We start from the raw sequence: 16,352 nt of genomic DNA, 5'->3' as shown, positions 1-16,352 counted from the left end.
GACTTTCGCTTTCTTTCGTTCAAAAGGTGTTACCGTAATCGCGTTTCGAATGGTTTTCAGTTGTGGGATTTTGAGGCTAATGATAGGATAGAATATTATTGTAATACAGTACAGTACAACAGTTTTTTAACTGAAAACCATTCTGAGAATATATTCATTCAGTCACAGTTAAGGTAAAATATACTTGTGATGTAATATTTTAATGAAACTACGGTACCGTAGTTTTCTTTTGTTTCAAATTTAATTAACAAAGATTGATGTTTCAAATGTAATGAACAAAAATTTATGTACAGTATCTATAAATAAACTTTAAAAAATGAATACTTTATGTTTTACATCGTCCTGTGCATACCATACCATGCATTTGGCTACTTTGGGCTTGCTTTGATGACGCAAGAGAACTGCCCTGGCAACTGTACCGACACTCACAGCTGGTGGTGCATTGGTGCATCGTTTCCATTGTTTACTGGTAGTTACTGGTAAATATTTTTCAACCTAAGGAAACTATTACCCGTTTAGAGGTCGACCCCCAATTTTTTGCCAAATAATTTGGTCTTAAAAACTAGAACAACACACAGGTATATACGGTAAATAAGGACATGAGGGGCCAGGGTTTTTTTAGGGGGAGAGCAGCAAAAGTACACGGATTTTTGACATTCACGGGTATCTCTGTTACCTAACCCCCGCATATGTTAAGGGCCGACTGTACAGTATCAGTAACGGCAAAGATTCAATAATTTTTGATTATCAGCATCAGCTGAAATCTTGGTATCATTATTGGCCAAAATTTGGGTATTAGTACAGCTCTAGCTTTATAACCTCATAGTAACATATATTAGCTTGACATTATCCATGGGAATGTATTTCCACAGTGCAGCCATTGGAGATGCAGTGCTGGTATTTATATTATTGAAAAAAAAAGTGACACCTGAGTTTTCTGGTACAGTATGGCCATTTTGAAAATAATAGAATTTTGCATTAACCTTTATTCTTCTGATGTTCAATAGTTGTCCGCATTGAATTGCTATATCAAACAATCCACTATGGTCACAATTGTTGTCTTCCAGAAATTCCTATGGTTACAGATTTCTGCATGCTCATCCACACTAACATATGTCTCTTGTCCACATAATTTTTCCCAGAGCCTAATTCTTCACAATTCTCATATATAGGGTATATCATAGGTCATGCGCCATAGGACCATTATTATTATTATTTATTTATTTAATTTTTTCAGGTGAGGGAATCATAACAAATGAAAGAAGTTATTGGGACCAATTGAATGGCTACCAAGGTCTCTGAACCTCTCACTTCATAATATCTTCCCCTGGATCACTTAAAATCTATTGTCTGTCAAGGTTAACCAAGAATCATTCAAATGGCCCCAGAGGGAGATTCGGTAGTTGTGAGGTCTGGAGACCTCGGTGGCCATTTAATTGGCCCATCATCGCCCAATCTTCATTGACTATACCCTTTCCACGCTAAGCTGTCCCATAAGCCCCGCCCCTCGTCTATAGCTACAAATAGCTGATTGGTTCCCCTGAGCGTTTTACCTCCCCCTGGACTGCACGTATTTATATTGACCTTTTATAATAAATATTAAAAAGAAATTAACATCCTCTCTGAAGTGCTAATGCCTTGAAATCACCTGCATTTTCATAGTTCAGATATTTAACATTATTTTAGATAATAACAGGTCTGCTTACCAACTGTGAACACGTTTAATTTGAATTTTCTGTGAACCAATCAGCGTATTGGTATAGAAGAGGGGCGGGGCTTATGGGCCAGGTTTGCGTGGAAATACTATATAGTTATGATTACCTCACTTGAAAAAATAGAAAGAAAAAAGCACATTAGCTCTCCCATACAATGTTTTCTCTACATGTAAAATGGTTTGTAAGACAAAATCTTAATAATATATTTACCTTTGTTTCCTAATTTTGATTCTAGTGGTGGGCAACAAATGTGATCTCCAGGTGCGTGCAATGGACATGCAGCAAGCACGGGAAGTGGCCAAGAATTATGACATTCCTTTCATAGAAACCTCTGCCAAAACCCGCATGGGTGTTGACGATGCCTTCTATACTTTAGTCAGAGAGATCAGGAAAGATGTAAGTTTATAAAATGTTATTGTCTTCATATTTTAGCAAATAAATGTTATATTATCTAATTTGCATTAATGCTGCTGAACATGTGGAACGAGGATTAACATCAACAAAACTTTCCATGTTTTTTGTTCTCCATACAGGCAAAACCTCTAAGATTAGTTGAAACTTTAAAACAAGAAGGTGGTAGTGCTGAAAATGAAACATTTGTGCCAAGTTTTGAGAAAATTTTGCCCAGAAATGTGCCCAAGGAACATAACCCCTATTTATATCATTGTGTTTATGGTAAAATCGTTTTCACTTGACGTCGTTTCACTAATGTCTTGGTTTTCAGGAGCCTAACAAGGATGTTAATGGGGGAATTGGTGTATACAGAAAGACCTCCCTAAGTCAGACTATATGGGGCTCGAGTCTGTTTGACTTATCTAGAATTCCAACTTATGCGTAACCTCCCCCTTGGATGCTTTAAACCATCATATTGTTGAAAAATCCTTTCCCAAAACAATATAAAACTTAACAACATACATTTACACAGCACTTACTTTATTGTAGCCAATGAATTTTGAGGTGGAGGACAATGGGGGCTGCTTACACTTACAGTACGCAAATTCACACTTAGAGTAAACTCCTTCAAACCATGGCTTGCTTAATCCGGATCCCTATGCAAACTGGAACGGGGTCCAGCACTGGATGCATGTATCCCCAACCCGAAAAAATAATCAAATTTCTGGTTAGTATGGGGGAAGGTTCGTGTAGGTGGGGCTGCCACTGTGGTGGCACAGGAGGTTAACTCAACAGCTGCCTATGAAGAGTCAGTGATGTGAGTAAGAAATATGAATAGTACATACAATCAATGAAATTAGCAGTGAAAATATAACCCCCTGCTCCTCCTCTGGTGACGTACAGTCTCGTTCAAAATTCTTCGAACACTGTTGGAGACAGCTGGCAACTTAAGTCCGTTTTTTACTATAGTATGTAGTAAAAATTATGAATGAATGTAAAAGTGATTGGTGATTGGTTACATAGTTCCCCGTTGCTTAATTAATGGTTAGGCTTTGTTGTTTTGTATTATACTATGTACTACAGTGGTCCCTCTGTTAACGAGCGCCTCGGTTAACGAGTTACCTTCCATAAAATTCTTAACTTCGGTTATGAGCAACCCCTCGATTAACGAGTTTCTTACGAGCCGACCTCCACATGTTTTAGCTTGCATTTGGCGGTCCACCAGCTGTAGTATTAGTCCGCCAATACAGTAATCGGTTCTTGGGCTTAAATTCCTTACCCTTTTAGTAAATATCAAGAAGTTTATACTGTTCAATCATTTTAAAAGTTTAATATTAAATTTTTTAGTCATTTTAACAATTATTGAACATAATTGAAGGTAGGGTCACTAGTTTGTGGCACGCCATCCAGCCTGCCAACACAGCATACAAGCGTCAGTCTTTGTGTCTTTTCAGTGGAGGTAACATCTTGCTTGAGACTCTCTTCAACTAAATGCTTTTTTCTGTGTTTGCAAGCAAATTATTGGTCATTTTGAAATTTATTTTACATATTGACAATATATAATGCAGTGCAGTGTTGATTTAAAGAAAATAATCTTGAATTACACCAAGAGAACTAAAATTTTATGGGTGAAATGGCGCCATGGGGTGACTTCTCTTCCACCCCAATGCCTTCTCTTCTCCCTTCTCCTCCACCCCCATTCTAATTCCCAGCATCATCATCATCTAGGAGCCTTCTACATACACACCTCAAAATAAGTGTACTTTTCTACCTTTTTTGTTGAATTTAGGCAATTTTTGGTGAGCTGGAACCAATTACCCAAAAACCCATTGAAACAATGGTTTCGGTTAACGAGTTTTTCGGTTAACGAGCAACCTTCTAGAACGGATTGTGCTCATTAACCGAGGGACCGCTGTATAGTAAAGAAACGGTCTTTAGTTGCCAGCTGTCTTCAGTAGTGTTCGAAGAATTTTGAACGAGCCTGTACATTGTGTGTCATGCAATCAACTCCTACCTCAATCACCCCATCACCTTAAGACTCAACTACCTCATGATAAGCTAATTAGTGATAAATATACAGAACTTTAATATTAATATGTACTTTTTTTTTTCATCAACAGACATATTATAGTGCAGTACTCCTTATCCTCGCTTTATGTGAATTCATAATTATGTGAGGACCCTTCTTCTACCCACAATTCACAAAATGAGGAAAAAAATTATATTAGTTATTCTGTGCAAGGTATGGAAAGGGTAAAAACTGGGGATGAGGTGGTCTGTGAGATGGTATGTTGCCATTTTCTTATTTTACCGTAATATCTCCGTTAGCCAGATTCCCTCAAACCCGGAAATCTCCCATAGATGGAATTGAAATTTGATTGGAAATTTATTCCCAAAGCCGGAATGTTCCAAAAATATCCGGCTTTAGGAAAAATTTTCCACGGTTGAAAATCGAGAGAATTTTTGAAAAAAGTGTTGAATAAAGATGAAAGTTAAAGTATTTTTGGGGGGGGAACCTGACCTGACTCAATGTCAGGTGGAGGTAGGGTGAGGGATTAGTGGTCTCATATTACTGACCTGATGGAATGTCAGGTCACCCTTTCTTGGGTGGGGATTAGTGGGTCTCATGACCTGAAGTTGTCTTGAATAAATACAAAACCTAAAGTATTTTTAGGGAGATTGTGATAAGTACAACTATAAATGAGCAAAGTTGTATCCCTTCAACATTACATTACATAAAATTTTAAAATATGGAGTGAGAAAGCAGAAAGGTGTGGGTGATTAGAGAGATGGAGTGGAAAGGAGTGGTAACATACACCAGTGTTGCCAAGTGATAACCTTGTCCAGGAGTCAGGTGGTGAGGTGACATGCCAAGACACTTACACAGCACACACATTAACAGCACTACTAAATCATTGTCTTTTAACCTTTTATTATTAATATTAATTGATGCATGATAGCTTGACTGGGCTACCTTTGCACTTAGACAACTGATCAATGAATAAACCAGGGCATATGGAGACTCGTTATACATTAGTGATGTTACAAAGCTTTGAAACTGCAACCACATAAATTATCACAAACAGTACTCAAATGTAGTAAGCGAATTACCGTGTTTGCCGGCATATAAGGCGCACCCCTATTTTACAAGAATATTTTGTGGACTTTTTTTTTGTACGTTTCATCATACAATTATATATTGAAAGTAATTTTAAAGTATTTTTTTAGGGAAAACATATGATTTTGTGCATGTAAATACAGTATAACAGCTCCTTCTTTGTAGCGGTATGTCACATTCGCTGTAGGCTGAAGTAGCATAGTACAGTACATATTTTTTTGCATTACTATTGAAAAATTAAACAATAACCATGGCCATAAGAAAGTGTTTGGTATCCTTAAGTGTGGTGAGAAGGTTAAGCCTAAGACCTTATCAGTGAACTAAAAGTAAGTGTACAGTACTTTTTTGTGCATTACTTTTTAAAATTAATTTTGATTAAAAAACATGTATTTTTTCATAAAAAATGGATACATTGGTGGTGTACTTGTATTGTTTTTAAATTGACGGGTATTTTGAGAAAAAATTTATCTCAGGTGGACAACCTCTTATTCCAGGCACCCCTTCCCCTCAATTAGTCCGCTTTAGAGAGGCTTTACTGTACCTGTACCTAAAATGAATTTCAAAGAGACTGTGATTTTAAAATACTTTACATAATTCTGTCTTAGATATAAAGCCTGTATCTATACTATGTGTGAGACTGAGTGTATTTAAAATAATGCTGAAATAACTAAGTACAGTAAATTTTTTTTTTTTGGTGGGGGGGAGCACCCGCCAGATATTACTTGGTGCGAAAAATTCAGCCACTCATCAATTAGAATCGAAGACTGACATCACCACAGCCACATGCCAATTAGAGGGACAGTTAGTCAGACTCAGTCACTATGGAGGCAACAGTCATCCACAAACTCCTCAACTGAAGGACTTTGATATCTACTTGGTATGCCCAGGTGATGGATTAGAGCTACTGAAGTCTTTCCCAACATTATGTGACTTATCCCTCAAGCAAATGTTTAGTCATGCTGGACTTATTATTTAATTAATTTATTATACCCCAGAGGGAAACAAGCCTAGTCACATGACCATGCAGTCAGACACTAATACATTGGTACTCGTGTCTCACAGGACACGCTATGACTTGTGACATGGAGACAATATTGATATGATTTAAGGACAATGGAACTTAGCACCCACCAAAACATGGGTAGCATACAAGAATTAAATCTAAATTATTACGAGTAAGTAGGTGGTGACATAAACTGTAATACCCCGATTTACGCGGTCAATTGATCCCGCGGAGTAGCGCGTAAAACGAGAAACGTGTAAATGGAATAACAGAACATATGGGATTAATTGAAATAGAGACTGGGCCGACTCCCAAACTTCACTTTTTCCGACAATACTGACATAATACCTACGTTTAGTAAAAATAACATCTTAATTTTATGATGGTATGCACACACAATTAATATTTAAGAGAAATACAGTCGCCAGGTTAATGTCCATTCAAATAATAGACTCAACCCCCCCCCTCTTCCCACGCTCGCTGGCTCCTCTCTCTCTGAGAAATACTTGGGTGAAAACACTAGATTTTAAGGTAGAGTAATAAATAATACCTCAGACTAAAGTTAGGATAATATAATTGACATTGCTGGATTCCTTGCAGGTCAGGAATATTTTGAATATAAATGTCATATATTTTGCACAAAAGATAAAATTTTGGCTTTGTAATCAAAATTCTTAAATTAGATCTAAAATTTGTATGTCTAATGCAAATTCCATGATGTTTATATTTAGAATAATCAGAATCTTAAAAGAATTCCAGCAATGTAAATTATATTCTGGCCGGGTAATTTGTAGGAATTTTATGAGCTAAAACAAATATCTTCAGTAAATAAACAAATTATTATTCACCCAGACACTATTTGTCAATCAAAATACCCCACCTCCACTCCCCCACCCTCTTCCCACGCTCGCTGGGTCCCTCCCTCCCTCCCTCCTTACTCTCCACCCCCCACCTTCCCTCCCTTCCCACCCCCCACCTTCCCTCCCTACCAGAGAAATGTTTGGGAGAAAACAGTATATTTACATTTTTAGTAAAAAATAATACCTCAGACTAAAGTTAGGATAATATAATTGACATTTCTGGATTCCTTGCAGGTCAGGGAATATTTTGAATGTAAACTTCATATATTTTGCACAGAAGATAAAATATTTGCTTATTTTCATGATCTCCTTAAATTACATCTAAAATTTGTATGTCTAATGCAAATGTTAAGATGTTTATATTTAAAATGATCACTATCTTGTAAGAATTCCAGCAATGTAAATTATATATTTTATGAGCTAAAAACATATATATCTTCAGTAAATAAACAAATTATACTTCACCCGCGTAAATCGGGCATCCTGGTTCTGGCAACGTACTGCGTAAATGACCAAACGCGTAAACGAGAACTGCGTAAATCGAGGTTCAACTGTAGTGGTTAGTGACTCCCTGTGGTAGGAGGACCCTGACAGTGGGACAGTCAAGGCAATAGTGTTGAAGGGTGTTAGTGTTGGGACAGTTACAGAGTTTACAGGAAGAGAAGTGCAGGTCATCCTCCACCTCCGGTACATGTCAGATAGGACTGTATCCTAACCTAATGTGAGCAGAGACAACATTATGTCTGTGAACCCTAAGTCCACGTTAACTATACTTGTGTGGACAAGGAAGAAACTGATCATAGTGTTGGGTGGATATACCAAATGTGCCCACGATAGACCCCAGCATCAATGGTACTGTACCAAGTCCCAGGTCGCTGATCTGACTTTCTGCCTCATTTACACACAATTGCAGGGTCTCAATTGTTTCTCTTACTTTGACAACACAACATACATACAGTGGGGTATGCTATAACGAACGTAATTGGTTCCAGAACCTCGTTCGTTATAGCATTCGTTCATTATAGGATTAATCCGTTCCAGGCCCCCAAATACAACCACTTGACACTGAAAAAATTCTGTGGAAAATTTAAAAAATACGGTACTTTATCTTACCTTAGTGTTATTCAGCATGCAGGTACCCCTAAACACTGGCACATCACTATCACTTCCACTGGGAGTCTTGGCTTTAAGGTCCTCAAACAATTGTTTAGCCTTCTCACAAATTATAGCTTCACTAATGTTACCACCTGCCATTTCTTTCTCCTTTATCCACACTAAGAGTAAATTTTCCATCTCTTCAATCACATTACACCTTGCTTTGCTAAGTCTAAAGATTCCCTTAGCCACTTGCACTGTTTTTAACTCCCCTTTATTCTTCAAAATCGTACATATAGTCGATTTAGCCATCCCATGTTCATCACTAAGTTTCGCAATGCTTCTTCCATTCTCACGTTTCTTTATAATTTCTTTCTTAGTTTCAAGGGTTATTAGCTTTCTCACTCGCTTTGAACGATTCATTGTTACAATTGTATACTTGTACAACAAAATAGTTATACAAATAACGCGAATTTCCACATCAAAAGACGAAATTTCAACAATAACAGTGGTGCACTGGCTACACAATGAGACAAAGATGGCGCCTGACGCTCTTGTTGTGGGTCGCGGCACAACAATATTCATGCGCCAGACGAAATAGTCCCGTATTCATCCGCGTTCGTTATAGCACTCTCAATTTTATAGGTAAAACCGTTCGTTATAGGAATATTCGTAGTAGGATCCGTTCGTTATAGCATACCCCACTGTATATTGTTTCTCACTCTTGATTTTTTAATTTTTGTATTTCTTTATGGTTCTTTTTATTATTATTATTATTTTTTTTTTTTTTTCCGGCCCCTAGACCCTGATGTGGGTTAGTGACCTGTGCCCAGGTGGGCTAATGCCCCCCCAAAAAAAATCCCTGCTATGGACTGTAGGGAAAAGAGCAGCTGAATGTATTCCCTTTCGGTAGGTCATGCTGGGTTTATATTTAGGCCTAAAAGATCCTGATTGGACAGCCATTAATTTGAGAATCAGTTATTGATTACCATATATATCGGCGTACAAGGCGACGGGGTGTATAAGATGACCCCCAAAATTTCCATTTAAAAAGTAGGTTTTGAGCTCTATTCGCTATGTAAGACTACCCCAAATGTGACACTTACCATTGAGAGCTTACTGACCCAGTAGTCCTTTACCAACCATCCCACTGACCAATGCTGTTTACACATCCTTGGTTATTTAAAATAAGGCCAATTCACTTCAAGTAATGGTATCAAATGTTACCGGTTGGTGTAGTGTAAACACTAGTGACGTCACTTAAGCGTCTGTTATTTAACTGGAACTAATGTCGGTGTCGAGGAAAATTTTTCCATTTACTTGAAATGGATTTACCGATTTATTTGTTTATTTATTTATTTATAATATACTGTATTACAGTATAGTCTTCATTTATGCGGTCAATTGAACCCGTGGAGGTCCGCGTAAAACGAGAAACGCGTACCGTATATCTCGGCTTATAAGACGGAATTTGAACATTAAAAAAATCTGCCCAAAGTTAGGGGGTCGCCTAAACCACCAAGTATAAAATTCTTACCTCTTAAATATTGTGGTTTAGTTTGTCAAGAGTGGTGATGGAAACATCATAAGCCACTCACAAGGTCTTACCACTAATTATTTTATACTGAAACTTACGTTTGGCAAGCTGGATTCAAATTAAGATTACCGGTATATTAAAATAATAAAAATGTATTATAAACCTGTCTAACATACCGTAAAAGAGAATTATACCCCTGTAATAAACACAGCTATCATCACACACCCCTCCCCACGCCCCCCCCATTTGCCAGTGAGGAGACAAGAAAGGGAAAGTGACCGCGAGATTGGGCTATTTTTAGCCGTGGGGGTGGTCAGTAATGCATATCGGTATATTTACTGATAATAATACTTAAAATTAATACTTAAAATTTATTTTTTTACAAGGAATATTCAGTAAATGACTGCATTAATTCTTGAAACTACTGACAGTTAAATACAGACGCTTAAGTGACGTCACTAGTGTTTACACTACACCAGCTGGTAACATTTGATGCCATTACTTGAAGTGAATTGGCCTTATTTAAAGTAACTAACCATAAATAAATACAAAAAGTAAAAAAAAGATCAAAAGTGAGAAATAATATACTGTATGTATGTTGTGTTGTCAAAGTTAGAGGAACAATTCAAACTGCAATTGTGTGTAAATGAGGCAGAAAGTCAGGTCAGCGCTGAACCTGGGACTTGGTCACAATTTTCGTGATGCCATATGGCAGCAGGGTCTACCATTAGACAACACATTATGCTTCCAATATCTTCCCAGGCGGTAGTATCTACCTGTTTGGTAGCTGCCTACTACCTACACAATTTTTAGTAATATTACTTTGATACATGATAAATTAGACAATGAAAATAAACATCAAATTTAATTACCAAGACGCTTCCCATTGGCAGCTGTAAGAAGAGGGGGAGATGGGCTATTTTTATCCCGTCTTTGTGTCTGAAGTGGCCAGTAATACCATATATTTACGGTATCTCCTATAAATAATTAATTTAAAATTTATTTTTTACATAGAATATTCAGTAAATGACTTTTAAATAAATAAACAAATAATTCGGTAAATCTATTTCAAGTAAATGGAAAATAAGCAAATAAATGTTATTTACCACCACCCCTTCCCTCTGGCTCAGAGTGAGATGGAGGGGAGATAAAGAAGGCTATTTATAGCCCGTCCTTGTGTCTGAAGTGACCAGTACTAATGCACCATAAATAATTCATTTAACATTTATTTTTTGTACATATATTTTGTTGTACAGTTGTACCCCACTTAACGCGGTCAATTGAACCCAGAGGGTCCCGCGTTAAGTGAAATCCGCGTTAAGTGAACAACAGAACATATGGGATTAATTCCAATAGAACCCAGCCCGACCCCCAAACTCCACTTTTTGACGACACATAACTATGTTGTAGTAAAAATTCTATCTTAACTTTATGATGGTATGAAAAAACAAGTAATATAGAAGAGGTTAGGTAAGGAAAGATAAAGGTTAACATAGGAAAAATAAAGAATAGGTTAAAAAACGAAAAATTTTGTGGAACACTTACGGTAGTAGAAGAGATGGGTCGGCATACGGGGATGGAGGCTGCTTCCGAGGCAGAGGGCAGATTACTGGCCCTCAGGTGAATCACCATTACTAGGTGAATCAACATCACTGTCACTTACAGTTGTCAGGGCTTCCCTGACAAATCCCTCAAAGTCAACTTCACTTTCACTATCACTGGCTTGGGCTGGCTGTGGTGGGTTGCGGGCGAAGAACTCGGTTATGCTTTGCTGACGGCTGGTGTTGATGTTGTCGTGATACACCTTGATGTACGGCTCCATAGCCTGCACCAGTCGGGTATGGAAGACTTCATAGCGTTCATCGTCATTGTCGCGGGAAAGGACGGACTTAATTTTTTCTGTAAACTCTATGGCACACTTAATATCACTATGACTTAAACTAGGTTCTTCGGAGAATGACGCACCTTCTTCCTCCTCTTCACTGGCGTGTTCTTCTTCCAACATCTCGTCGGCAGTCACTTCAGGATCTTTGATCACCTCCAGGATGTCTTCGTTGGTGGTCTCGGAGAAGCCTTCAGCTGTAATATTGAGCGCAGCTTCTCTGGCAAGGTCCACTGCTACTGCAACAGTCTGAACCTGACCAGTCACAGGTTCACTCCTCCTCTCACCTGGTATGCCATGCAACACATGTCTCCATGCGTGACGAATCGTAGCAATAGTCAGCAGATCCCATGCCTCCACCAAGAAGTCTACAGCTTGTTTAACGTTAAACTTCTTCCAAAATTGTTTGACGAGAAGTTCTTGAGTCACCGCCTCTTGTTCCTTGTCCTCGTCGCTTTTGCTCTCGCTGTCGGTGTCACCCAGCTTACGCAACTCATCCTTGGTGTTGGTAGAGTCGTTCAGGAGCTTGAACTTCTTTGCAGAGTACGCAGCTTTCACATTGCAGATCAACTCCTGGTCCATGGGCTGGATTAATGACGTAGTGTTGGGAGGAAGGAAGACCACTTTTACGTTGGGGTGACGATCCATAAGTAGGGGCGAGTGTCCAGGTGCGTTGTCAAGGAGCAACAAAATATTGAATGGAACATTCTGTTGCTCGCAGAATTTCTTCACGTCAGGAACAAAACAGTTGTCAAACCAGAAGAGGGACAGAGAAGAGGACATCCACGCCTTACGTGCGGTTAGCCAGTGGACATTAAGCTTGTTCATGTCCATATTCTTGTAGGCGTGCGGCTTGCGGGCTGTGTGAATCACCGATAACTTTGGTTTACAGGTACCGGAGGCATTGGTGGTAAACAGGACGGTGATGCGTTCCTTCTGCAACTTCCGACCCCTTACCTTGCTGGCAGACTGGACAACGAAGGTCTTGGAAGGTAACTTTTTCCAGAAAAGACCAGATTCGTCCATGTTAAACACCTGGTCGTCACTGTACTGTCCTTCCTCCATAATCTCACGTAAAAACGGAGGAAAATCTCCAGCCGCCACACGGTCAGCACTCGCTTCCTCACCACCAATGTTGATGTTGGTGATCTTGTTCCTCTTCTTAAACCTATGCAGCCAACCAGAGGAAGCATTGAAGGGTTTGGGCTCTGCAATTCCCAGTTTACGTGTCACTGCTGCGTATAGCTCACGTGCGTACTCCTGCACTGAGCGCGTGTCCACCGCCATGTTGCGTCGCGCCTGACGCACCAAATCACTCACCAGCAAATTTTCCACTTTTGCCAGCACCCTGTTCTGGCAATACCTGATAGATGAAGCACCTGCAGACTTTGTGATTTTCATGTGCTCTTTAATCTTGGCTGCATCCTTCTTGATCGTACGAATCGTAGATTCGTTGACGCCATGCTGGCGCGCGAGATCAACTTGCCGTCTTCCTTTCTCCAAATCTTGAACAATTTGGTACTTCACCTCGTAGCTTAATGAACGTCGTGTCTTCTTTGGCTTAGTGCCGCTGGGTCCAGGTAAGGAAAGGTCTCTCTCTGGGGGCGATGGTGGTCCGGCGGAAGCCATTTTACGGAACAATGGATGCGCGTTAACACGGGGTGGCCTTGAGGGATGAAACTGCCGCGGCTAGGTCAAGCGTCGTCTTTCCTCCCTCCCTCCCTCCCTCCCTCCCCGGGGTGGTCACGTCATAATACTTTAAGCCAATTACAGCTAGCAGCAGAGGGGGGTAGGGATGCATGGCCAATCACAGTCCGATACGTCATATGACGTCAGTGATAACGCAACAAAGACACACACTGCGCAACCTTACCGCGCGGCTTGCCCAAGCGGAGGGAGGAGGAGGGAGAGGCGAAGAGCACAGGCAGGCAGGCAGGCGGGCGGGTGGCGCGTGGGCAAAATCTAAAAATAGCATCTCGAGCCGGACACTCACCGCGTATATGTGGAAAAAATCCGTGTTAAGTGAAAGTTCAGCTCTGGCAAGGCAGCGCGTATATGCGAAAACGCGCTAAGTGAAACCGCGTTAGGCGGGGTAATACTGTGTGTGTGTGTGTGTGTGTATATATATATATATATATATATATATATATATATATATATATATATATATATATATATATATATATATATATATATATATATATATATATATATATATATATATATATATATATATATATATATATATATATATATATACACATATATACATACACAGTGACCTCCTCCGAACTCAATCCGTTCCAGAAGGTCGTTTGTTAACCGAAAAGTTCGTTAACCGAAACCATTGTTTCAATGGGTTTTTGGGTAATTGGTTCCAGCTCACCGAAAATTTCCTAAATTCAACAAAAATGGTAGAAAAGTTCACTTACTTTGAGGTGTGTATGTAGAAGGCTCCTGGATGATGATGGGATTTAGAATGGGGGTGGAGGAGAAGGAAGAAGAGAAGGCATTGGGGTGGAAGAGAAGTCACCCCATGGTGCCATTTCACCCATAAAATTTTAGCTCTCTTGGTGTAATTCAAAATTATTTTCTTTAAATCAACACTGCACTGCATTATATATTGTCAATATGTAAAATATATTTCAAAATGACCAATAATTTGCTTGGGAACACAGAAAAAAAGCATTTAGTTGAAGAGAGTCTCAAGTAAGATGTTACCTCCAGTGAAAACAGAGAGAGACTAACTCCTGTTTGCTGTGTTAAGAGGCTGGATGCCGCGCATTAAACTAGTCACTTTACCTTCAATTATGTTCAATAATTGTTAAAATGACTAAAAAATTGAATATTAAACTTTTAAAATTATTGAATAGTATAAACTTCTTGATATTTACTAAAATAGTAAGGAATTTAAGCCCTAGAACCGATTAATGTATTGGCGGACTGATACTAAAGCTGGTTGCCTGGTCAGTGCAAGCGAAAACATGTTGAGGATATCACGGCCTATAAGACGAAATTTGAACATTAAAAAAATCTGCCCAAAGTTAGGGGGTCGTCTAAACCACCAAGTTTAAAATTCTTACCTCTTAAATATTGTGGTTTAGTGTGTCAAGAGTGGTGATGAAAACATCGTAAGCCACTCACAAGGTCTTACCACTAATTATTTTATACTGAAACTTACGTTTGGCAAGCTGGATTCAAATTAAGATTACCGGTATATTAAAATAATAAAAATGTATTATAAACCTGTCTAACATACCGTAAAAGAGATTTATACCCCTGTAATAAACACAGCTATCATCACACACCCCTCCCCACGCCCCCCCCATTTGCCAGTGAGGAGACAAGAAAGGGAAAGTGACCGCGAGATTGGGCTATTTTTAGCCGTGGAGGTGGTCAGTAATGCATACCGGTATCGGTATATTTACTCATAATAATATTTATCTCCTATAAATAATTGATTTAGATTTTATTTTTTTACAAAGAATATTCAGTAAATGACCCTCTGAGTGCATTAATTCTTGAAACTATCGACGGTTAATTACAGACGCTCAAGTGACGTCACTAGTGTTTACACTACACCAGCTGGTAATATTTGATGCCATTACTTGAAGTGAATTGGCCTTATTTTAAGTAACTAACTTTATAGTTACAAAAATTAAAAAAAAAGATCAAAACTGAGAAATAATATACTGTATGTATGTTGTGTTGTCAAAGTAAGAGAAACAATTGAGACCCTGCAATTGTGTAAATGAGGCAGAAAGTCAGGTCAGCAACCTGGGACTTGGTCACAATTTTCGTGATGCCATATGGCAGCAGGGTCTACTATTAGACAACACATTATGCTTCCAATATCTTCCCAGGCAGTAGTACCTCCCTGTTTGGTAGCTGCCTACTACCTACACAATTTCTAGTAATATTAATTTGATACATGATAAATTAGACAAACTGAAAATAAACATCAAATTTAATTACCAACACGCTTCCCATTGGCAGCTGTAAGAGGGGGAGATGGGCTATTTTTATCCCGTCTTTGTGTCTGAAGTGGCCAGTAATACCATATATTTATTGATCATAATACGTTTCTCCTATAAATAATTAATTTAACATTTATTTTTTTACATAGAATATTCAATAAATGACTTTTAATTCTTTTAACTACCGACAGTGGTAAATTTAGCATGACAATGATGAAGAAGAAGGCAGGTCATCTGATTCGGAGTTTGATTCTTAATGATTACCATATATGTGTAAGGTGACCACGTCAGGTCATGTGTAAGGTGACCCCTTCTCTCATTTGCCTTGTCCAGTTGTTGAGTTATCACTCCATAAGCAATAGCACTCTCTCCGTGTGAACACTACGGTATATTAATACTGTATCCAGCTACCACAAAACCTCACCATGGCTCCAATTGTTAAACGCAGGAGATATGAAGCTTGTTTTAAGCTGAAAGTGATAGCATATGCCCAGTCACACAACAATTGTGCTGCTTCAAGAGAATACGGTGTAACTGAGAAGATGGTGCGGGATTGGAGATCAAAGGAACACTTACTACGAAGTATGCCCAGGAATAAATGTGCAATGAGAAGAGGCACTGCACACTGGCCGATTCTAGAAATCCGCTACATCACAAACCGCCAATGCCCAACATGATAATGAGTGTGGGCAATTCAAGGGCTAAACAAAAATCAAGAGCACAGCAAAGACTTCTTCAAAGCCACGCTTCCATGGTGTAGCCGTTTTATGGA

The 16,352-nt window shown here is 38.9% G+C and overlaps 1 protein-coding gene across 2 annotated transcripts in view; it reads left to right on the top strand.

Moving 5' to 3' along the window:
* LOC121862408 (GTPase HRas) overlaps positions 1-16,352 on the top strand; it is a 141,024-nt gene that overhangs the window by 91,977 nt on the left and 32,695 nt on the right. For both annotated transcript variants that reach the window (XM_042360676.1, XM_042360675.1), the window contains one exon: positions 1,951-2,111. In XM_042360676.1, coding sequence (XP_042216610.1) covers positions 1,951-2,111 — 161 coding nt within the window. The remainder of the gene's footprint in view (positions 1-1,950; positions 2,112-16,352) is intronic.

Source organism: Homarus americanus, unplaced genomic scaffold, assembly GCF_018991925.1.
Source record: "Homarus americanus isolate GMGI-L3 unplaced genomic scaffold, GMGI_Hamer_2.0 scaffold31037, whole genome shotgun sequence".
Classification (NCBI taxonomy): domain Eukaryota; kingdom Metazoa; phylum Arthropoda; class Malacostraca; order Decapoda; family Nephropidae; genus Homarus; species Homarus americanus.
This window is presented reverse-complemented; position numbering and strand designations above follow the sequence as displayed.